The sequence below is a fragment of the Rhipicephalus sanguineus genome, chromosome 9 (genome assembly GCF_013339695.2).
Source record: "Rhipicephalus sanguineus isolate Rsan-2018 chromosome 9, BIME_Rsan_1.4, whole genome shotgun sequence".
In the NCBI taxonomy this organism is placed as follows: domain Eukaryota; kingdom Metazoa; phylum Arthropoda; class Arachnida; order Ixodida; family Ixodidae; genus Rhipicephalus; species Rhipicephalus sanguineus.
In genome coordinates this window covers 119691799-119716465 of record NC_051184.2, presented here as the reverse complement: position 1 = coordinate 119716465, position 24667 = coordinate 119691799, and the positions used below count along the sequence as shown (strand labels likewise).

Genomic DNA, 24667 nt, shown 5'->3' with positions numbered 1-24667 from the left:
CTGCTGGCATAGTCTGCTTTTCCTCCTGAAGGTCGGATGCCTATCATGTTTCTATAGAAACCCTAACATAATTTCTACGCTACTTCTCTAGGTCCTGTAAAAAGCTGGTGTCCATCCAATTCGGGGCATATCAAGATCAGGGAAACATCAAACACACTGCAAAAGAATTTTGCAATGCATTTTTGTGTCTTCATAGCATCTTATTTAGTTTTAGCCACAGAATAACAATATCAATCTCACTGGTCCCGTGAGGGTTGAACTAACAAAACTTGACGGTATATAAAGTGTTAAACCACCATACCCTGCATGATTTGGCTCCTGGCAGCTGGTGGAGCTTTGTCGCTGTCGCACTCAGCCTCGAGACCTGCAAGGAAGACCGGATGAGTGACGTGCAAGTTTACACACAGCTTCAGAGATAGACATCAGGACTAAACAGACAGTATTGTGACATGCCATGAGAAAATGGTAACCGATTTCATTTGGCAATTTTGGGCCTGCAACTTCAGGAAAGGAGCATCATACACTTTTCCTGACTTTCACTCATAGAACAAGCCTTACGTTTACTCGTACCAGCAAATTCCGGAATATAGCTGCTGCCACTGAGAATTAAAACTGTAATCTAGTTATGGTCGAATATTCGAGGACTTTGAACCTTCGAATGACTATATTACAGTAAGTGAATTAACTTTGACATGAGTTTAACTTATTAAATATTTAGAAGTATTTGAAATGAACGAACAGACGTATATTTGACCGCATGTAACCCATCTGGGAAAGTGGTTTCACTGCAGCGTGCGGCCGCTATGCCATGAAATCCAGGGGGAATCCACTCTGCCATGAAGCCATACTTCAAGGTTATATGTACAGATGGGTCCACTGTTAAAGGAAACACTTTTGTTTCGGGTATGTCCGGATTTCGCTCTCCTGCAAAAGCATAGTGGCTTAGATTTGCACAACACTACTGGTGGTTGACAGTTCCGAACCCTTACGATAGACTAGTAAGGTGCACAAACAATCTTTCCGCATCCACTTGCTGTTAGGGGGCCAACAAAATGAAAGTTGCTCATTCGAGTGTTCCCTTTAACAATGGACCGTACTGTACATGCTACCTGCACCTCAATTAAGTTTGAAAGTGCGTTATATGGGCTTATATGCACAAAGTATAGCAAACTTTAAGACGTGATGTATTTTACCACCTCTAATTTGCACCCTGTTGCTATTAAAACCCTACTAATAATCAATGTTGCTTCCACCTCACTTTGAACCAAGAAAGTCACATTCGCACAAGCCCAGTTTTAATTCTGAAAAATATTGCGCAAGTTGGGTCATGACAAAAATGCTCATTTTTCTTTATAACATTGGAGATATACTATACGAACTAGTATTTGATTCGATATTATTCGACCAAATCACTTATTCGCTTCGAATTTGCTTCAAACCTCAAATTACTATATGCCCATCCCTACATGCACAGCACCTAGACGACACAGGCAATGATCCCACTCGATGGGTTGTTCTGCAAGCCACGAAGGTAACTAGATAAACCACCTGCTCCCACAAATGGCAACACTAGGGAAATGTCAAGAGGATGAATTAGGGAATCATTAGGAAAAGGCATCCAACAGAACTGGATGAACAGCATTCTATTTCAACTTTGGATTCTCTTTATTCCACCATTCCCGACTGCAATTATGCCGGAACTCTTCCATTAATTAAAGGACCCCTGACACCGAATTTGGAAACACGAGATGCTTGTGTTGTTTCATAGTCCTGCATGCGGGGGCACTTCTGACCGATTGTGAGTGACTAGCATTGCCTTTAAGATATTTTAATTTTGTTTTAAAGTAAGCCTGAGTGCTCATCTGAACTTTGAACTCCTATCAACATAACCACTAGTATGACGTAGACGTAGGCCCCTTGTGACATCACAGAGGTAAAGCAAGTATTGTCGACGTCACAGACAGAAATACGCGCGGTGCACTGTGGTTATAGTGAACTAGAACCAACTTCCTAGTGGCGCGAACGGGAGGGTTCAGGCGTTCCTCTTGGCGAAGAAAAATCCAGGTGGCGGCAGTGCAACCTTTTCTAGTCGCACCGCCCCTTCTGCTGTAGGTGCTTGCGCGCGTTTCTTGTGTGCATTTCTCCACGTTCCGCGTCGTTGTAGCGGTGCCGTGCATTAATAGACAGTTTCAGTTGAGTGCCCACTACATATATGTGGACGCAGCATGTCATTGGGAATGGCTGGCAGGCTGTGTCGGCAGAGCAGCTGCAGATGCCCAAATAAAACTGTGTAACGCGTTTAACAGAGAACATGTATGCCGTTCACTTCGACTAACTTCCAATGAATATCGTACTCGGCTGTTTCAGGAGGTTGAAACAACTTACACACGTAATTGTACCCGCGATTGAGAATAATTTCATTCTAATTTTAAGCAACTTGCACGCGGCGAGTGCGTGAGATCGAACAGTGGACCATACGCTGGGGATGATAATTTTCGGCCTTATTATTTGCAGGTCAACACATTAGAAGAAAGAAAAATTAAAGCGCTTTCGAGTGAGGACGTACAACTGCGGTGTCTAAGCGGCGTCTGCAGTGAACTGGAATCGTTAAAATTTATTATCATACTCTTATGTTTTTCTTTATATTTCACTACAGCTGCTTCGACTAAGGCGCAGCTACCATATTTCAGACGCCAGTGATACACCAGCTCACGGCGTCTCACCGTTCTTCAACGGCGGTGCCAAGCAGTGCTGTCAGCACTAGATGCTTGTAAAAAATAATAATAATAACTGCCGGGTGGCAACAAAAAGAGCAACGCATAGTGAGTCCACTATAGGCGAACGCATCGGAGCGCTAGAAAAAAGTGCAGCCGCGATCCTTGCGGCGAGGAGACGTGTTCGGTTTCAGCCGCTGCAATGCCAGGCTTCTCCATTCAAAACATTCGCAACCTCAGTGTCTGCCACTTGCGAACCGTCGTCGGACTCGTTAGGCGATGAGTAGGGCCATGAATCTGCGTCTGACAGCGATGACATCGTCTACCACGTGCTCGACGAGCAGACGAACTTCTCCAAATGGCAGCTCAACAAGCGCGTGGCTGACGTCACCCAATGCTGAGCGTACGTCATCACGCGTGCCCCGAGGCGCGACCGCCGTGGCACAGCGCTAGTTTCTTATCCTCTTCCGGCGCGCGTTTTGAACCTACACTAAAAATGACCATAATTAACGCTGCTAGGATTAATTAGACATCACGTAGGAGCATTTGCGGTGTCATTCCGTTATTACAAGACATAGACCTGCTTATTGCAACATAAATGTCACAAACAAAAAATCGGCTGTCAGGGGCCCTTTAAGACATAGGGCTTGAGCAGGACATGTCTTTCACTTTGCACACGTTGTGCAAGCAAATTAGACAAATCACTTGTTAGTGTGCGATCAGGTGAGCTTAAAATGAAGCGCCAGCATAACAACAGAGATGCCTGCAAAGTACCTATTTTGAAATATTTTGGTTATGCATGCACATAAGAAAAAAAACACCTTTATATGGCCATGACGGACAGTTTACCATCGGGGATGCCGTGTACTTGGTACCGACAAGCAATTAAGCAAGGAAAGAATGTCGGGTCCTTAGGCTGTACCAGTTGCGCGAGTCTTAAGCATATCGGTCCAGTGTATTGACTACACGTTAAACCAAACTCATCAGCCTGCAATGTATATAACAGTGCCCGTGAAACTACCAAACATTCTACACTCACCAAATCCATGCGAATGCCCATGCCCATTTCCATGCGAGTGAGCATCACCGTGCGCATGGTTGTGGCTGTGTTCATGGCTGTGGCTGTGCCCGTGGCTATGGCCATGGCTGTGGGAATGCCCATGACCCTCACCTGCAATAAGGAGATAAGATAACAAAGCTCTAATAGCATAATCTGAGAAGAAAAATCCGCCAATTGATGTCACTTGTGCAGATTCTGGGGGAATATATGCATCCCCCGATAAGTTGTTATCACTGCAGTTGTGTGTCCAATAAGCCAGCTTCCCAACAGGACACAGGCCTAGCCGAAGTTGGCGTAGTTGCGCTGCAGTGCTAAGGATAGCACCTGTGCTCCCACGGTGGCACTGCCAGATGGTAAGGATAGGCAGGGCCACGAGAAATGGGGCTCTTTTTACTGCATATAGGAGCAAGTCGCATGCACTCAACTTATGCGTGCAATGGAAATCTCCACTGAGACTACACTACGGACACTCTTTTCGTTCCCCTTAACATGCCTCCACTCTTGAGACACGACCCACAAGCAACATAGGCTTGTGTTTCCGACAGGTGCAAACTCAACTTGCTCGTTATTCCAGCCTGGAGAGTCGAACATCGCCGGTCCCACATCGTGTCACATTTGCATGCCATTAACTGCACGATTTGATTAGAGGAATTACTTTGCAAGAAATTGGAGCCATTCCACTCTGCAAAGGTGGGTGACCGGCAGAGCTGTAAGACACCGCATTGTTAGGATGTTTCTTCTGCTGCACGTAGAAGAGTTTAACTTCAAAGCTGTGTGCGTTTGTGAAAAACACCAGTTGTTTCCGCTGTGCATCTCGCTTCTGGGCTTTCAGTGTTTCCCTGAGCATTGCACTCGTTGATCACTTGCGCTGAGCATCTCATTCATGGATCTCGGGTCTTGCTCGGCACCGACGGTCGCACTCCCACCTCTGCTCTCATCGCCGTTCATCATAAGCGTGCTGCTCCTCGGGCGTGTTCTCACAGTGCGCAGTCAACCCATACTTGCCATGCATAACGGTGCCAATGCAGAACCTATACTCGACTTGATGTGGTGAAACATGTACAGACAGGTGTTTTCCACTCTGATACATTAGTTTCTTTTGCTGCTCCATAGAGAGCACTAGGGGTTCCAAAATGTTGGCGTTCTGTGATAAAACCAACTTACACAACTTGTGTTTAACCAATACATAACAGTGCCTACCACACAAGGTGCTGCTCGATTCTTCTGACATAATGTACGCTGTCGTCCTTTATGAAAGGAAACACGCGAGTGCGTGGACTGCGTTCTGCGGCGGCTGTCTATAGCGCCATCAACTAATAACTAAAGGAAGCACTTCCGATTTTGACGTCATCTATCTACGGGATCGTAGATAGTGCCCGCACTGTCCAAGTGCACCGAGTAAGAACAAAAACGTAACGCAGTTTGCCAGAGCCGTTAAACCCAAGTCCCCAACAACGTCATTCAGGATGGCGACCACACCTTTTTGAAGACCCGCGGCCAATGTGGTGTCACACACAGTGGTAAACACACGAAACATTCTGGCTTTCCTGTCATTACTGTGTGGTTTGTGCTGATGAAGATGGCGATGCAGAATGCACAGCCTTGTTTTGGTTGCCTACGAACGCCACTTTTGCTCCTTTGCGTCGCACATTTGCAGCGCTTTGTGCTTGTCGTGCGCCAAGGATCGTCCAAGTTAACCGGGTTGCAGCCAGATATGACCGATTTAACGAGAGTTTGATCCGAATGCATATGCTTGCTGGGACCAGAAAACACATCTGAATTATCTGATTTTCCTAATTAACGAGGGCCAAATTAACGAGCTTTTACCTTACTGATGCTCGCCGTGACATGATGGGACACTTTGTTGAACCATAATACCGTTGAAACATTCTTGTGTTATGCCAGTGTTATTAATGAACAGAACTTAAAGCACACTGAATGTTGATGGCTAGAGCAACGCTGAGGCTTTAGAATGGCACTTAAACCAAATGTGGTAGGTTACTACAGCAACAGTTCTGGTTCTCTATGGTTAAAGACTGTGCCATAAGATGGTGCCATGAGATGGTGTGCAATGGCTGACATTACCAGCATTCTGCATAAGGGGGGCTGGTAAATTTACAAACGAGTTAGCCCTGTGTACCAGCTGGCTTCTTAGCGACTGTCACTAATGGCAAAGGTCACCGTTGATATCAGGCAACCGCAGGGCAAACTTTACAAGTCAAGTTGAACTTGCAGATGTGTAACATCTTCGCCAACTCTCACCTAATCCGATCACTTTCTACACACTTGCCATCCTCTCGCGGAATGTTTATTGTCGGCGCAGCAGAGGCAGCCAATAAAAATTCAGCACGTAAGAACACGTTGAACATAAACGTGCACTCACCACCGTGGGAATGCCCGTGTTGGAATGCGAAGATGCCGACCAGGTTGACGAGGAAACCCAGCACGGAAACAATGAAGAGGCGCTCGTGTTTCACCTCGGGTGGTTCGATGGCTCTCTGGAAAAACAGAGCACCATTCTGCTGAACAAAACTTTCGTGCAAGCACTCGGCAGCAACTTGCGGCATATGGCATTGCATGAACATGAGTCAGCACACTCCACTTGCAAGCTTTTCAAGCAGAGACTGTCGCGTATTTCATATAATGCAGATGAAGCATATTTGATTAAAAGTATAGTCACGATTATAAGGTGACAATGCAGCTGGGAAACTTAAGAAAAAGAAAACAGACGTGTGCGCTGATATATTGTGACATACGTACAAAAGTCAAAGTGGCGAAGCTTGCAAAAGCACTGCCAAACACAAACGTCTACATGCGTGTTTAGCACCACATTTAGCACAAGCTATTTGTCCTGTTCTGTTAATTCTTGTGTCTATGGTTATACATTCATACCTTTTACCCACCTAACGCTGTTTGCCCAGCAAACAGTGTTAACGGTTTACACACGACAATAGTAATACATATTTTGGTAATTCTCGTGGCATCACTATAGACAGGCTAAAGCAGAGTGAGCACTTGAACTAAACTTGCATCTCCTGGTGACATTGGATCTTGCAATTTTCATCATGTGACACTTGAGTTCTTTCATAGCTCACAATGGTGCAGGTGGTGAGGGTATGATTCTGAATGACAAAAACTCCTTAAAAGGCAACAAAGTCATTGAAATCTTGTGAGGAACACAATTTGAATGTGTGCAACAAAATGGGAAGCTTTCTAGCAGAACACTGCAAATAGTGTGGATGTGTGCCCATTTTTTAGAACACCCAATTTTTAAAGAAGGGAAACTGTAAAGCAGAACGTGAAATTGTCGAAGCACTTTTTATCAGGCCTTGCCAGCCTCGTATCTTGGCTTGCCTTATCCCATTGGCTTTCAGCCAGCAAGTAAGTACCGAATTGACTCTGCTGTGAACTGCGCAAAAAAAGCAGCATCACAGAACAACTGTGTCATATCACTTATTTCGATTTTTTAGAGGTGCTGGCAAAAGTGGCCATGTGTCACCATTATAGAAGCCAGACTGCCGGAAATAAGGTAATGCTGCTGCTGTACTGAAACAATAACCGAAACCATCAGCTGCAGCATGCTGGACTCTATAGGCTTTGGGGAAACCTCAAACTCTGAGTATATGTAGCCTAATGAACTCACAAAACAGGCACAAACTTACAGCAATTTACATTACATAGGTGTGTAAGGCACATTACACCTCGTCAGATCATAATCATAAGACTTGATTTTGCACTCAAGTCTTATGCAAATGCATGTAAATTAGCATATTAGCATATTTTTCTGGGGAAAAAAACATATGCAATGAGATCCAGTACAATGTTCCCACAAATCAGTGCCCTGAAATACTAAATTTTTCCGTGAAAAATTGCTGATTGGACTGAATCGTCTGAAAATCGTAATTTGTCGCAACTGCCTAGTTAGTGTTTTTTGTAGACTATCTTGTTATTTTTTGTGCTGTTCAAGTGTTTTTGTGCATTCCTTTTTTTGTTTACGTGTAATCGTCTTGCTGCCCTGTCATGCCCAACACTGCTATATTTATACAAATACCACGTTTACTCCCACAATGATTGCACTTTTCTTGTTAAGAAAATTTTTTCTAAAAAAGTTGATCCACATTTGGATGTGGGGCCATTATGCGAGCTAAAATATTTAGGATAACTAAGAAGTACCGAGAATTCAAGCAAGTTAGAGGGTGGAATTCTTAAGCTTGCTACTACCTTTACAAAAATGGGTTTAGACAGTCTATAGACTGTATACATGCATTTTTGTACGAGTATGGCCACAACCAAAGAATCAGATTGTAGAAGGACTTTCTTTGCAATAAATGCACTCACTCGCTAAAGCTTTGCATACACGGAGACCCCCGTGCCTAAGTGGGGGATAGCAAAATTGTGCTAAAGGTACATACAGTAAAAGCTCATTAATTTGTATTTCACAGGACCAGAATAAATTAGTTCGAATTATCAAAAGTATCAAGAAAACTAAACAAATGTCCATCACATAAACACACTTCTGGTGTTTATTTTCTGGATGAATACATAAATTTTGTACTTATTTTGTATAAGAACAGAGTAAAAGCCACAATTATCTTCATCCTGTGACTTCTTTAATAATGTAGCCGTGGTGCAAGACCCCCATGAATTATTTAGCCCAGAACGTGCTTTGGTTTTATTACGTACCTCCACCACCACGTGGTTGCCACCATGCACACGTGGTGATACATTTTTTTTTCGCCGGTAAGCGAAAGAAATTTGACACAGCCGCTAAGGCCTTGGCCATTTTACTTGGGAGAGCACAGACCGTGTGCTGGCGTTCGTTCCCACAGCTCTCCATGTAGCTGCGGTTTCTAGCCGACTCTGCCTTGCTTTGAGATACAGTGTATCTAATGCAGCAGTTATAGAAATGGCGGGGTGGCAATGCATGGTAAACACATTGCTTCTGTACTCGAGGGCATACTGGATTCATGACAAAATGTCACAAATCAAGGTCAAAGCAATGGATGGGGCAGTCACCTCGCAAAATGGCAAATGAATGGTGTCGCCACTGCAGTCACCGCAACGGTAAGTAAGTTTGGAGCACAAACGCTATGCTAGTAAATATGGTAGCAACCGGAGGCACAGGTCTCCAACTTGCACGACGCAGCTGGACATTCACCGAGTGCAGCACACAAAATAAAGCTGTCGCTGTAGTGAACAAAATTTGGAAGTTTGCTTACGCAAGGTTCATTCCAGCAGTGTACTACGTCTAGAACAAAATGAAGCTGCTAATCAGGGATGCTAAGGCTATGGCCCTGAGGAGGTGCAGAGAGCACATTTCAGCCCCTCATATCTGATGCCTCTGGTAGCAACACTGGGTTGTGAGGCATACACTAACCCTAGCATTCTCTATCTCTGTTGTTAGTGCCTAGTAAGGGCTCCAAACAAGAACTGAAAGACAGATATTTGAAGAAGTTACTCAGATTGTGTTACCGCAGCTAGAATGGTGACATCGTGAGCGAATAACTGCTCATAAATTTGTAAAGATTCATAATTGTGAGTGTTGGGAACATGTGCAAGAACAATGTGCCTTTTGTTTTACGTATTGAAAAAATCAAGCAGAGCCAGAAAGTGCGGGCACGACAACGATTGGCCCAACAGCATCGTAACAGATGCTGGCGGGGTGGGCAGTCTCACCTCAACGGCCTCGGAGAAAATGAAGAACGCAATGAAGAGCAGGAAGAGGCCATTGACAAAACCTGCCAGAACTTCTGCACGCACGTACCTGCACAGGACACACACAGGGCCACAGTTGTCTCACAATGGCAGGTAAAGGTTCAAACTATAATAGTATAGCACCATAAGGGACACTGAAGAGAAAAACTAAGTAAGTGCTGTTCTACATATCTATTCGAGTTATATTCGGTAGTTAAGAGTTGACTAGTACTAGAAGTTGTACTTCCTTCTATTTCGTGCCAGAAGTACAGTGCCAGTTTCTTGGACTGACGTCATGGATTTTCTCGCACGTGGGTTGTCCTAGCTCGACGAAAATTCTCAATTTCAAGTTTAATTGGGCTCCCTAGAGAGACAGTGTAGTGGCATACATTAATTAAATAGGCACAAGCAAACGGTTATAACCCGAGCCTCCTCTCGTGGTAGCTGCTTGTTTCTTTTTGTTCTTACTCTAGAGGTGCAACTCACTAATACAGCTATACCTACTGTTTCTGTTTAGCATCCACTTAATTAAATCAATGAACTCTTTCAGCAGTGAGCAGTGTTCAGTTGTGAAAGGAAGACTGAGAACAACCAGAACAGACCACGTCAGGCCTGGCTGTTGACATGTTTCTTTCCCACTTGAACGCTGCTCACCGTGGTATAGACGGTTTCGCTGTTTGTAAACAAACTGGCATGCGCCGAATGGTCTGCCCAAGAAGACTTCCGGTACGCCACTTTCGGTAATACTTTTTCAACGGTCCCAGCGGTGTTTGCCTGCTGTGTTTAAGTTTGTTGCTCTGTTATTTCTGGCGCATTCATTTAGATGTGTTTGGAGCGATGTCTAGGGAGTATATGAAGGGGCTCGACAACGTCGCACGGGGGAGGTACAAGCAGAAACTGCAGTGGAGAGAAGAATAGTTGCCTGATACGCAGGATAGGGAAGTTGTGCAATTCGGCTTTTCCACTGGAGCTAGAAACCTGTCTCCTGTCACAGCCGCGGACATATTTATGTAGATTGGTCTAGGCACACAAGGTCACGATAAAGTTATTATTGCGCTTGTGTCACACCGGGCACTTTTCATAGAGATCGGTGCCAATCGTGATCCAGAGTGTTCGGTGTGACTGAGAAAATATAAAACGTACTCATTATGTGATGACGTCAGGTGAGGCTGAGTCACGCGAACTATTTACTCACGATTATGGTATTCATGTATTAAGCTTTCAAGTTAACCCACCTACACCTACAGTCCACATTCCGATCGAAAGATAAATTAGCTAGACTGCAACAATGTCCATTGGCGACAATACGACAGTCGATGAGTCATTTGCTCGCACCGATGAGAACCTACTCACAGGTGTCTCTTCCATAAAAAGCATATGCAGTGGTGTCACTGCAATTGGCAACAAAACGTGGGCACCGCGATGTACACTGTATGGCGATTCATGTTGAGCACAGCTGCTTTGGTGTCATCGAGTGTTGCTTCGAACAGTACACAACACACATGAGGCTCCAACTAGAAGAAACTCCTTTAGGATGGATTTTCGGTGTTAGCCATCTTTCACATTTTGCTATCCACTTCAGGCGTCAGTGCAGCTATCTGTCATGGGTGGCAGACGATGGCGTCTGACGTGTTCCGTGTAATTGGGGACCTTCGACTAACGTCTGAGCATTGTCTGAGTATGCATTGAACTTTACTTGCCTTTGATGAAGTGGGCAGAACAATTCTACGCGCTCTTTGTGGGAATTGAATTTTTGTCGCCTGATCGCTGCAATCCAGGCGCTCTTTGTGCCTTCATCTTTCGGGAAACAGAACATTTTGACTTGCGATAGCAAATTAGTTGTGGGTCGCAGACTGCATCCTGGCACTACACATCAGGGCCCGAGTTGCGAAGCACTTCATCGGAATAATTTACTCCCCAGGAAACATTGAAACACAAGCAGCCACGGCCTGCAACGCAGACTAAAACCACGCTAAAACAAGGTAAACAGGAAGTTTTCTAGGGCGCATTTCCGGTGAACACACAATGTTGCCAGAGAACGGTAAGCGCTGGCGAAACCGTCTATAGTACCAACAATTGGCCAGTCTTGCTTCTCGACTAAGTGCTACTGAAGCGATACGCTGTCTATAGTTTAGCAGGTGCGATTCTGAATAAGGTTATACTCATGCAAAAATGGTTTTGTACAAATTATTTTGTCGTTTGTACAAATATTCAATTTGACGGCTCCACCTGGCCAAGTTTGATGGAACTCTTCATTTCAGCTTGTCGATAATGAATCAGCGTTGCTAGGCACTTGCAATGGCTTTGCATCCGCCAAAACGTGGCAGAGCAGAGAAAAAGACTAGAAATCGAATTTAATGCTAAGCAGCATTACCACGCTTGTACGGATACGTTGGAGAAAATAATACAGCTACACTTTCGTGACATCTTTCTCTTGTTTACTTGCCTTTACCACAGCAAGGCTAGGTGTTCATTGGATTGGTGAACTATCTTGTATATCAGATGGTGTTCTGTGCTACCGCTGGTGCGTGTCTTCCTATTCTTTTGGTAGAGCTATTACTGCAAGCATTTAGCTGAAGAATGCATAAACCATGCATTAGTTTCCATGCCCCTTTTCTGAAGTTCAACTGTCCACCAAAACATGGTTAAAGCCAATGCGGTACCACTACCAAATAAGGACCTGCCACCTCGGTGATCCTTTTGTGATTTCTTCTGTGGGTTACGTGATTTCTTGACTCTATGCAAGATTGTTTTCTCTGCAGCTTTTCAGTTATTGACCACTCCAGCTCAGAGGCACTGAAAACTGAGCAAGTTGGTATACATCAATTTTTGTGTAAACAATGCGAAAAAGTCACAGACGGAAGTCAAAGAATCAGACAAGACAAGCAGTCCGTTTATTTAGCTCTTCATCAGCATATGTTTCCTTTTTTCTTTTTTTAAGCTGCTCTGCAAGCATTTCAGCTCAAGTCAGTAAGAAGTCCGTGCAATTGTTTGAGACGTTAATGCACTTCTCATAATTACTCATAATTCTTTGTGGCATTCGTTTGCTGAGTAGCTTCCTTTTTTTTTCTTTTTTTCCTGCACGTCACTTTCCCATACCCTCCAGTGAATATGCAATAACTGAGAGGAGAACGACTGCATAAGGAAATGCAGCCTGAATCGAACTTGCGTTTTTGGGTCAGCAGCCAAGCACTGTAACCACTGGGCCACTGAGTTGGCATCGGCAGAAGGAAGGTAATCCCAATAAAAGTTGTAATGGAGAAAATGCTGCATTTATGGGATTTCCTTCGCAGAGCACACAAGTTCAGCCAGTAGCAACACTCACCCATAGGAGAACCTTTCATTGGCTCGCCACTTTGTGATGACGGAAGCTGCCAGGCCAGCGAGCAACGCCGTGCAATCGAAGAACATGTGGAATGAATCTGAGATCAGGCCCAGGCTGAAAACAACACAATGGGTGTCAATTCACGATAATCACGTGGCAGCTGAACATATGTGTGAGCAGTAGAGCGAATCCTCGCCGACTACCGAGTGCATTCTGACGGCACACCTGCAGGTTGGTGCAAGACCTGCATTCTATACAAGATGCCTTTACCCACTGACGAGGGTAGCGATGCGGGCTTGTTGGTCTGTCATGCGCCAGTGTGTGTGTCTTCTTCCCTTCGTCCGTGTCTCTTCGCGCTCACATCCAAGAACCTTTACCCACTGCCGACTTCTGCAATGGCTTGCTACGCTAGCTGACAATGCTCCAGCAGCAGTGAAAACATGAGTACCAAAATGCTAAATTTCGTAAGCAGCATCAGCAATCAATGCCTGCATCAACCACAGCAGTGTGTGCGAGACGTGACAACAAAGTTTGATTTCATTGGTTGGGCATCCAGATCATACAATGCATGTTAAATCCCAACTGCACTGCAATTTCCTTTATCTGAATAAGTAATTGATAAGTAGTACTACATACTACAAAATCATACTTGCAATGCTGAAAGGGTGGTAATTGTTTTTCATTAGTAGCTCTTAAACAGCACATACTTATTAATAAGACAATGCATGATTTGGCAGTTGACAGATATTGCTCATACTGGCAAATTGTCTCTTAAATGTTTTGTCACGCTGCAACGTGAGCTATCTTGGAGGTCATGCAGAGGAGTCATGCATGTGGAGCAATGCGTAACTTTCAAAGAGTGGTAATAGCGGCAACACTCCTCTTTCAAGGGCTTTGAAGATTCATCCACACATCTTTAAAACAAACTTCTGCGTGGATACGACTCTATGTTGTCACAGTGCAGTGATGGTTAACAATACGGCTGCCAAAAACACTAGTTAGAATTTTGCCCCTTACTGGCCGAACATGTGGCAAATAAGGCAAAGTGCAACAAAAATACAAATAAATACAAAGTGCAACAAAAATGGCAAGCACAATTGTCTGCTGTTGAAATCTGATCAACCAGTCAAATGCACTGGCTATTTACATGTGATTCACCGGACATGGATGGCTATTTATTTAAACGTGACAAAATGTAATTGCCGTTGCTTGCACAAATTCCAAAATGCACAGTGTCGTGCACTTTTAGGGTGAACATGGCTCAGCGTGGCCGCACATTGAATTGAACAACGAAAGTGGACACAGGCGTGCCGCTCTTGCTGTACTATAGCCAAGCAAGAGCAGCGCCACAGCCATGGTGGCTACTACGGAGCAGCACACTCCAGTGCCGTAAGAGACAACGCAGAGTATCTCCAGTAGGTCCCTGTGCTCATGTGCAACTATGCTTCGATGCGCAGCCGTGCCGGGTGAGTTGGTGCTTCGCGGAGTGTGGACACGCTGAGCAGTGTTCACCCTAAGAAGGGACGGCACTGTACCACCATTCTCTTCAAGTGCACAATCCAATTAAAACAGAGATTCCTCCACTATAGAATTGGTGACGTTATTCAAGAGTGTACCATTACAGGAAGCTCCGCGGTGCACCAAACGATAGCTGTAACATTTAACTGGTAAAAGACAGTCACCGTAAAAATATGAACAAGGTACACATGTCAATTCCTACACTACCTCGAATGGACAAATAGATTTTAAAAATTTTAAAGATAACCCCGAAAATGGAGCTTGCTTTGCTAACCCAGGTGACGGGTAATAATGATGGTAGATACATAAATAGTACACACAAGTAAAATAATACATAGTCACGCATGTACATACATGTGCACGAAGGAGCAATTCATGATGTTTTATTTAGATTCAAACTAGGTTCATCGCACGCATTTAATGCACTAGCACATTACTGGGAAAATGACAAGAGCCAGAACAAGCGACACATACAAGCAAATTGTGCGCTGTTCAGCGACAGAATCTACGAAGAAACACTCAATGTAGGAGAGGGGATGCAGGTGTAGTTAAGGGGCACACCCACAAGAAATTTGTTTCTCTTCAACAAACCATTAACAGCAAGTTTTACCGTGAGGCTACAGTGCACAGGAGAACATTCAGAGCAAATGTCGAGGCAAGTGCAAAAAAAACAACAGGTTCCACAGCCGTGCCCCTCACACACAGCTCGCTGTTCAACCGTTCTCGATTCCAGAAGCAACGCAGCGCTTCCCCGCTTGCCCTGACCATCTGACCTCGATCCCTTGCGACTTTTTTCTTACTCCCTAATATTGTACATAGGCTGAGAGAGTGGAGCACAATTGAAGGCCTCCAGTCATGCTAACCACATTTACACTTGGGTTCTTGCATGGGTGCACAGAATCACTGGAGAAATGATGGCAGTGGTGAAAACTTTGAAGAAGACAGTGCATACTAGCTAGGAGTTATGGTGGCCTTCTCTTTCCTTATAACATCATTGCTTCAAATTATTTGTTGAATTTACTTTGCTAGGTGGTGAGAATAATGTCACAGGGGCCTTTCTATAATCATCCCCCAAAACAAGCGGACTTGCTTTAATAAATAAAAAAAGAGAGATGAAACATGGCAGTAAGCTATCCGAACACTTATTCACTGCATTCAAGTTCCCAGTTAACAACGCAATCAGCAAGATAAGAAAGGCTATGGTATTAACTAAAAAAAAGGTCCTTTATCGATGAGCACAGTGTCGTTGACATTGCATGAAAAAATAAATTGTTCAAGCGAACAATGGCAAGCATTGTTAGCAGACCACTGTATCTGTTAAGGACCCTTTATACTTTTTTCATTCTATTTGCCTTCTTGGTTTTGCCATCGTTTTCTTCCTAGAATAAGCAACATGGAAGCTGGACAATGAAGATTCACGAGGAAAGGGACAAACACTTGCCATTTTTTTCCAGTTTTTATGGTGCGCATTTTAACAACACCAAGTACCAAAGATGCACCCCCTTTCATATTCCCACCCTGCAATATTCTACACTATGATGCAGTCCACTGTTAAGGGGAATGCACAAATGTACGGTGGCTGCAAATTTTCCCAACCAATGGAGCTGTGCAACCCCCGGATTCATAGTGGGCGACTTTCTGAGGACTAGCTTCATTCAGCTGGCACTAGCAGCAACAGCACCTTCAAAACAAGAGCCCCGCGCTCTTTCTTAATGCAATAGCAACTATACAGGCACTCGAGGCACATTTTTGCCATTGCCGTCATGTTCCGTACAAAGTCCAAATCGATAAAATTGCCCAGTCCGTCTTATATTCTATGTCTGAGTGAAACGTTGCAAAGGCTGCCAGCAGGCGTGGCTCAAACAGAGATGAAATGAGCCAGGGTGTTCCATCATGCGAAGGAGCATGAAGGGGTGCCAGTGGCGGAGCTGCGCTGCTCGGGCAGCAACTGCAAACTTTGATCAAAAGAGTGCCATTGCGCACGCTATCTCGACACAGATCAGCAGGCGGCTCATACCCTTATACATACTGTGCCCTCACTGCTAGCTTCGCGCTCAAGCGACAGACAGCACAAAAACCACCTTATTCCCTCACATCAGCATTTGCTTGCTCCTAGATAAATTGTGAGTGAATAGAAGTCCTAGGAACTTATATTCGGGTACTTTAAGCAGAAAATAGTTATTGAAGGAGCCCAAGGAAATTGAAGGAGTTAAATGCCTAGTAAATGTCACGGAAACAGTTTTGGTGAAGCTTAGACTCATCTGCCAGGTGTTGCACCACGATCAGACGTGCGAGACTGCATGATTGAAATTAGTATGGTCTTCAGGAGAGTTAATACTGTGGTAGAAAACACAATCATTGGCACAGAGACGCATGTTAGTGGTTATACTCAGTGACAAGTCTTTCGTGTAAAGTAGAAAGAGAAGAGGGCCGAGGACTGTGCCCTACGGCATGCCAGAGGAAACATTAGTAATAAGGGAGTCAGAAGCATTATAACGTACGTATTGGGAACAATCAGACAAAACAGTGGCAATCGAGCCTACGAGTTTAGGATTAATTTTGCTATTCTTTAAACTATGTGGGATAGAAGGCCAACAAACACTCCTCGCTTCCTTTCTCTGGTTCATTGATTATTCAGAATGGCATTTCATCTAGTCCTGTTACTGTGTGTTTTGGAACAGCCTCCCCTACTTTTTTTTTCCAATCTGGGCTGTCTGAACCATTTGCTCTGTCAGTATAATGAAAAATAACACTTCCTGCACTTTCTTTGGCTTCACGCGACTTTGGCTTCTCTGTAGCTATATACAAATAGCATAATGTTGTATCTAAAGTTCGCTCCTTGCTGCTGGTTCGCTATTGTACTGGCATCCACACTTCACAGACTAGGTATGTTATATGGCCAGAAGCTTTGTGCAGAATGAGTGCACAGTCACTTCGTGCACACTCCTTCTGCGCGAGCAGAGGACTTGCACTGAACTGGTGTGACTTGCTTCACAAGGTGCAGGGTGAATTGAATGGATGTGATGATTATGGGGCGCCACCAAGTTTTTCGCTACTTGAACGTAGCAGAGCGTGAGAAAGGGCAAACCATTCCAATTGTCAAGCCTCCACATTCTCCAATGATTGCGCTTACGTAATTATGCTCGTGGCTGAGCTTGTTCGACCGCTCTCTTCGTTAACTTCTTGCAAGCACTGAGTCACCACCAATGCACGAAACTTACCTGGATGCTTCTGACATGCGAAATGTTCAACTTCAGAAATGTAGAGGGCACGGGGACACGTACATAAATATCGCTTAAAAAATCTTGGACATAAGAGGATTTTGTGCTCACCACTCTGCTGTTATTGCTAAAGCTTTGAAGAAATACTGCATATTATAGTCCAAGTTGTTTAGCATAACACTCAGCACAGTTACCTGCTTTAATTTTAAGCTTAGAAAAGCATAGCTGCATCGATAATAGCCTAGCAGGCTGCTTCCAAGGCAGTACTAGCATACGCTCATGTTAATGCTTGTTAGCAGCAGTGAAAAGCAGCCATCCCAAGGTTTCCCGCATGTTCTAGAGGTGTGGGCAACTTGTCTTAAAAGGGTGCTTTGTGCACAACATGCATGCACGGCACATCATGCGAAAGCCTGTGCTGCCATCATGCTCAAAAAACTTGAAGGACGTTTGAGCTTTGCTTTCAAGAGTAGAACGCGCTAGAGTAATCGGGCCCCGTATGCATCGCCTTCTTATCTGCTAACCTGGCTTCGATACTCGGTGGATGCCTCAACCGTGCAGCAAGGAGACAAACATCTGTGCATGTAACATGGCCGTTTCAAACTATATATATCCTAGAATGCCTACTGCAAGTAAAGTTGCGGAGTTGCCACTATGCCATAATTCTTCCTTTTGCGAATCAGTGAAGAGCCCCCTATGCGTCCGTAAGGCAACGTGTGAACCTACGCAGTTGCTCACTTTGTTGATGCTTTCGATGCTGATTAAATATGTCCGAGTGCTTTGTAATGGGTAGGCCTTTAAAACACCGACTCGTTAAGCAATACACGTTTTAACACTCTGCACGATTCTACGCTTCTGCCACGAAATATTACATGCGTTAAGGAGACTCCTTCCACTACATGACATTCATATAGCGTTCCTTTCCGAAGCGGTTTCAAGCAATGGCACTGCCATGTGGTAGAACACCTACTTGCCACGTAGAAGGCCTGGGTTCGATTCTCACTCAAACCGAAGATTTTTATTAATTATTATATTTGCATCTTTCTCGATTTTTCACTCACAGACAATGCTGATTTTTCGCTCGCACTCAATGACGCCGACACCGGAATTTCTGTGAAATGAGCTCTTTACCATGTTAAAATGAAACATCGTAGTAGCTACCAAGTCCCAACGGTGGGTCATCAGGCACGAAGAAGTGAATGAAAGCCTCACCTGTTGGTCCATACTCCGTACAAGAGCTCGACGAATGCGAAGGACAAGTTGAGGATGAGAAAGAGGAAGAGATTGCGTGACGCCTTGTCCGAGAAGATCAACCTGCAGCAAGAACCACACCAACGTGGGTGACACAGCCAGCGCCAGAACTGAACTGAAAGTTCTCAGCCTGTTCGGAGAACACACATATCCAGTTAATTGCAAAGTGCAACTAAACACCACACTGGCTGTGCAAATTGCAAGTATATAAAGCAATCATCGCAAAGCTGCCAGGGTCAGTAATCATCTAATTTTCTTCTTAATTTCTTACCGCAGCTTAGTACATAGATATATGTAATTTCAGATTTCAGTGTGGTTTTTCAGCTTATGTAATGAGTCTGTGATGTATTTCTCTTTCAATGTAAACTTTCACATTTCTATACTATCCCAACAAAGCCTGTGTACTACTCCAAAATCCTGTTGTATTCAGCCTTTGAAGTGACAGTAACTGATAATTAAGATTTAATTAAATACAATAAAAGTTATTGTGACAACCAATGGAACCTTGACTAGCCATAAAAGGAAAAAAAAAATGAAAAAACGGTCTTGCACTTTCTGTATTATTAGTTTTCTTACGACGCTACAAGATCTGGACAGAAAGTGCTTGCAAGTACAGTTTATCAAAAGACACTTACATGACAGTTTTAAAGGGGTCGTGAAACGTCTTCCAAAAATTTTGAACGATATCTCTTTTCAGAATCCTGGCCGTCCATTCAATAATATACCTTAAAGCTATAAAAGCACATTTCTGATTTCCCAGAGCGCGTTCCCCTCAACTCTACAGCTCACGTCATCTTAGTCAGCCAATAAAAAATTTTCGTCACCGACAAACCTTGGTGACAAATAGAAGCCCGTTGAGTAATAGTTGACCGAGGTTCGGAGCACCGTACCGCTTTGACAGCGGCCCCTTTATGACGTCACGCACACAAACTGTGCAATTCCAAAATGGCCTACTTTCCTGAGCTGCATTGTCCTTTGCTAGAACGGAGTCAGCTTTCGAGCAGTGAGCTCAAAAATTGCTGTGTTACTGTTTTACTTCCAAGTTTTCACATGCATCTATTATTTTAGAGTAAATGAAGGCTAACGATATGTTTACAACTTCAAACATCTTAAGATGACATCAGTGGTCAGTGCCTAGGCTTGCCAGCATTGCCGCATTATCATTTTAGGAGCGCAAGAAAGCCAGGATTTCAAACGGGCGTTATTAAACACAGACTCGAATACTGCACTGAGATATTTAAGAATCGGCAAGCCTGATGCTTATTGAAGCAGTGAGAATCACAACTGCGCAGCTCTGTTTTCTTTTCACAGCCCCTTTAAAGGGACACTAAAGGGCAAAACGATTTTTCTCGCATTAGTAAAGTGGTCTTCCACGATAGCAGAAACACCACGCTTTCTGCGAGAAGACGCTTAATAAGCGAGAAAACGCTCAAAAAGAAAATACAGGTGGCAACGCCACCTTGGAATTCCCGCACCATTTGCTGTGACGTCACATATTTTTGACGGCGCCTGCTTGGGCCTACGTAGTTCCTAATTGGTTAAATTGAAGTACATTGTCCTCTGAGGGGGCCAGAGACTTGATAAAACGAGTTTGTGGAAATTTCGTCGAGCCAGTGACGTCAAAATACGTTAAATGATCTTTTAAACCTTTTACGTCACGAATGACAAAGTTCGGCGCGAAATTTAAAAATGGTTTTCTCCGCTAATAATAAACCTATGGTGGTGAAATAAACTACACAAGAGTTCTCCGAGCACACTTTATCAATCTAAACCAATTCACTGTTTCTCTTTAGTGTCCCTTTAAGGAACCGAGGGCTCAACATAGTGAAATATTGACTTTTTCTAGGCATTCTAACATGTAACAGCACTCTGAAATCCATGATATCCCTTTGAAATACTGTTTGGGCACACAATTATAAAATTTTTAAAAATCTCCAATAATTTTCACGCTGTTGCAATCAACCTTTTCTAAATAAGTTCCAAATTGAGCCTCATGAAAAATTTTCATCCGACAAAGCTACCTTCACGGTGCTCTTGCATACCCTTTAGAAATGCTTCTTGCAACAAAACAGTTTGTGATGACTAAGTACTCTTTCAAAACTCATTTTTGTTATTGATTAGATACTGATCACTGCAAAAGAACATGAACGTTTCACTTCTGAAAATTCTGTGTTGAAACTCCTGCACTGGTACATCAAGCAAGACATCATGAACATAAAAGCTTTTTATATCTAAAGTGTTGTGCAGTAACAAAATATTCTTGAAACTTGCCGCAACTTGTTGTCACTGGCTCTTTTGAAGTGAAATGCAGTCCACCTTTACTCATAAAAATGTCAGCTCAAGCAGACAGTGTTAGAATCTATGACATCACTGAAAGCTGGTGTATGCGCTACAAGTACCCATATTTTTCTTTCATCTTTCCAGCCTCAACCAGTTTAAGAGATTTTTTTTTTGTATTAGCAGCATAGTTTATTATACTAGTTAGAGTTATACTATCTTGCCGTGTGCTTTTAATGCCTCTTTTCATTCAAGTTTCTTTAACAAAAGAGCGCGGAAAAAGCTCCTGCACATTTTCATAGCAGTGTCAAATGGGCAGTATCAATTACATTACACTTCAATTGTCAAGTGTGTATGATGACTCAATGCACTTTCAATTACTTGTATATCTGCTGTAGCTTCACTATACACACATGCATACACTGGCTGGTTTCGTATAAATAAATTATACTCATCTGCTCATAGAACAGAAGTTGCACACACTAATCTAATTTAACCAAATGTTTCACTTTTGCTAGATTTATATGCAACAAAAAGCTTTGTTTCTGGGTGGTTCATCTAAAACAGATGCTCAATCACCGTGCTCCTTTCAAAAGCATGGCTGTCGTCAATGGACAGCCTGCTGACCCAAAACTTCCAACCAGTGGGAAAAAAATTAGGTCCTGTTCACCGACTTATCGTCACGGAGGCCGATGAAACAGCGAAGCATTCTCCGTTACTTCGTCTCGCCTCGTTTTAAACTCAGGGTCCAATGCAAGCTGTTCAAGTCTAACCTCAGCTTCCCTCACTCGAAGCTCTCGATCTTCTGCCCTCCGCTTGCACTTGGCATTGCTTGCATGGGCTTCTGAATTCGAAGAACGTTGTCATTGCCGTTCACGCGACACTCCCGACAGGCAGCACCTTCTTATGGAGAGCGCACGACTTTACCCATCACTGAACATTCGAGAAAGACTGCCGACCCCACGCACCTCTATATTTTCACTCTTCCAAACCACCTGTTGGGTGTGTGTACTCCCACCGAATGCAATTCCCCTCCACTCCCCGACTTCACCTCCACCCACTCCGTCCGTACCTGCTCTCCCTCCTCTTCACTACACTGCACATGCGCTTGCTCTCCTCTCCGTGGACTGCATTCTCTCCACATCACGAGCCATGTTACGCTGATAGTCCCGGGAAGACCACCCAAGCCTGCTGTTTTAACAGCTCTGGTAACGTGCCTGCTGAATCCGAAAACTATCATCATCGTGAACTGGCACGCATTCTCCTCGTCCTCTTCATCTTCTGCTTTGCTCCTAGAACATGCGCGCTGATTTGTCCGGAGGGGAACTCTGATGGGTGAGATAAGAAGGAGAGAGAGAGAGGAAGAAAGAGATAGAAAGAGAAATAGAGTGAAAGAAAAAGAGAAAAAGGCAGGAGAACATGTACAGAGAAAGAAAAGGTAATTAAAGAGAGAGAAAGAAGGTGAGAGAACGCGTACAGAAAGAGCAAAAGACAAAGAGAGGAATAGAAAGAGAAATACAGAGAAGGGAATAGACAGAGTGAGAAAGATACAAAGAAATATACACAAAAAGAGGCAGAAAAAGCATAGCAGCCATGTATAGTATAGCAAGGGATGGGAGAGGGAAGTGAGGGAAAAAGCCACCAGCTCTGTTGCTTCCTCAGTCTTCGCACCACAAGTGCATAGCTTCAATTTTTTTCAATGGGTTAATCTCGACGGTTCATTAAAGTCTTTCTCAACGATTGGTTACGTCTAACGTAAATTGGTGTTTGCTGCCCGTGCATTTTCTTCTTCCTCTTTAGGGGACCAGTGGGGCTTGCCCAGTTTCAGTGGCACATACCCATTCATTACCTTTAACGCATTACGTCACTAGTCCCGGCAGTTTCAGAATAATTCGTTCCCGTGCCTTTTCATACTTCATCTCTTCTACCCTACACAATATCCCTCGTACTTCCCCTGCTGTGGAGCAAAGCCCACAGTGTATCAATGCACCTGGGAATGTCCACACCCACCACCTATTCCTTCACCCTCACTTTCCTCCTGGGAGGCTGCGCTAACCAGCTCAGAGCTGGAGGAGCAGCGTCGGCTGATCCAGCGGGCACGTCGAGTGGCACGAGTCAATTAACTAAGGGCTTCACACTATGAGGAAGACCTCCTATTCTTGCACAAATAAATGTTTCTCTCTCGACCAAGAACAGGTTCGCTGTTAAACAAGAACGGCTTCGCAGTGTGGGGTCCAAGCAGAGGCCTCCACTGTTAGTTTATGTTTACAATTAATGCCTTGGGTGTTTCTACAAGCTCCATGCACGTTTGTAAATTGTCTGAGAAAGTGTGTGTTGACAACTGACTATTTATGTCAGAATGTGCATCGCTGGGGTTGTCTGTTGCCAAGAACAACTTAGAAGAGTGGAGGTGCACTACAGAAAAGTGGGAGCCAATCTGTGATGAGATATTGTGCAGCAATGACAGTGACTGTGCATCAGTTGCTTTTGATATCCGAAAGTGAAAGCACAGTGTTCTCTTGCCGAGTATGTTTTTCTTACAGCACCCCCGTCAGATTTAATTTGGGCAGGAATGGAATTGCGTGCAGTGACAGCATGCAATTTATATGAACTTTTGCTTTTTCAACAAATTTGAAAGGAGATGCCGAGCCATTTCACAGTGCACCTCTTTCGACGTCCGTACTTGAATTTGTTGTGATGGCAAGAAGCATTTGCGTGAGTCAGTTCACCGAGTAGTGCAGCTTAATTTCGCGTGTCGACCACAGTTTTTCAGGAGACATCTTACTGAAGCAGCATAAAATAAAACAATGGCGAGCTGTGCAGACGTGGACCGAGGCGCTTGTAAACCCGCGCAATTTTGTTCCCACTTTCATGCACAAGAAGATCCTAGAAGACCGGGAAATGATGTCTGCGCAGTGTGGGAGCCTCGTTTTACAACGAATGACAACATACAGAAGCAATCGCGTGCGGGTTACGCACTCTTGCCACGATCTTACGAGCGAACGTCCACCTCTACGAAAAATACGTCGCGGCAATAATGCGCGACATCTCATCGTCGAAGTCACGTGAAATCCCAAAACCGCGATGTCGTGAATGAGGTTTCGCTTCCCGGGCCAAGGCAAGCCGGGAACCACGTTTCCATCTGACACCGGTTCAACCGGTGCGCTCCGTCCGAGAAGTGTCAGCAGCGTAGAGCACTACCGTTGGACAAGTGCCGCGGTGGTTTCCGAGATGTGCTTCAGCAACGATCCCGAGGGCAAAGTGACTCCGCGCCCCGACCATATGCCCGCGGCGCGCCACAGCACGACCGAGGAGCAAAAGCCACGTCGCCACCGTACACACACACACCTGAACCATCCTTGGAGCCGTTCCTTGAAACGTAGTCCGCGCCGTGCTCTGAACTCCTTGTCGTCCGCATGTAAAGGCAACATCGGGTCTGTCCGCTTACGAGGGTCGCCGTCGCTGCTCGGTATTAGCTTTCCTCGGCCGACGAGTGCGGAATTTCGCTCGTTGCCTCAGCAGCCTCAGTAGTGCTGGCTGAATGGGCGATCACAGGACATACCGACCAGCAGCGGCAGCGGCCGTCGTCTTTCACTACAGTTGAGCAGGC

At 44.4% G+C, this 24667-nt stretch overlaps 1 protein-coding gene across 1 annotated transcript in view; it reads right to left on the bottom strand.

The window, feature by feature from the left end:
- Positions 1-24667, bottom strand: part of LOC119406073 (zinc transporter 7) — a 39265-nt gene extending 14598 nt beyond the window's left edge. Inside the window, exons 1-7 of the mRNA XM_037672932.1 lie at positions 24406-24667; positions 18742-18843; positions 12794-12907; positions 9451-9538; positions 6158-6272; positions 3754-3885; positions 302-364 (exon numbers count right to left, since the gene is read on the bottom strand). Coding sequence (XP_037528860.1) covers positions 302-364; positions 3754-3885; positions 6158-6272; positions 9451-9538; positions 12794-12907; positions 18742-18843; positions 24406-24488 — 697 coding nt within the window. The 5' untranslated portion in view covers positions 24489-24667. The remainder of the gene's footprint in view (positions 1-301; positions 365-3753; positions 3886-6157; positions 6273-9450; positions 9539-12793; positions 12908-18741; positions 18844-24405) is intronic.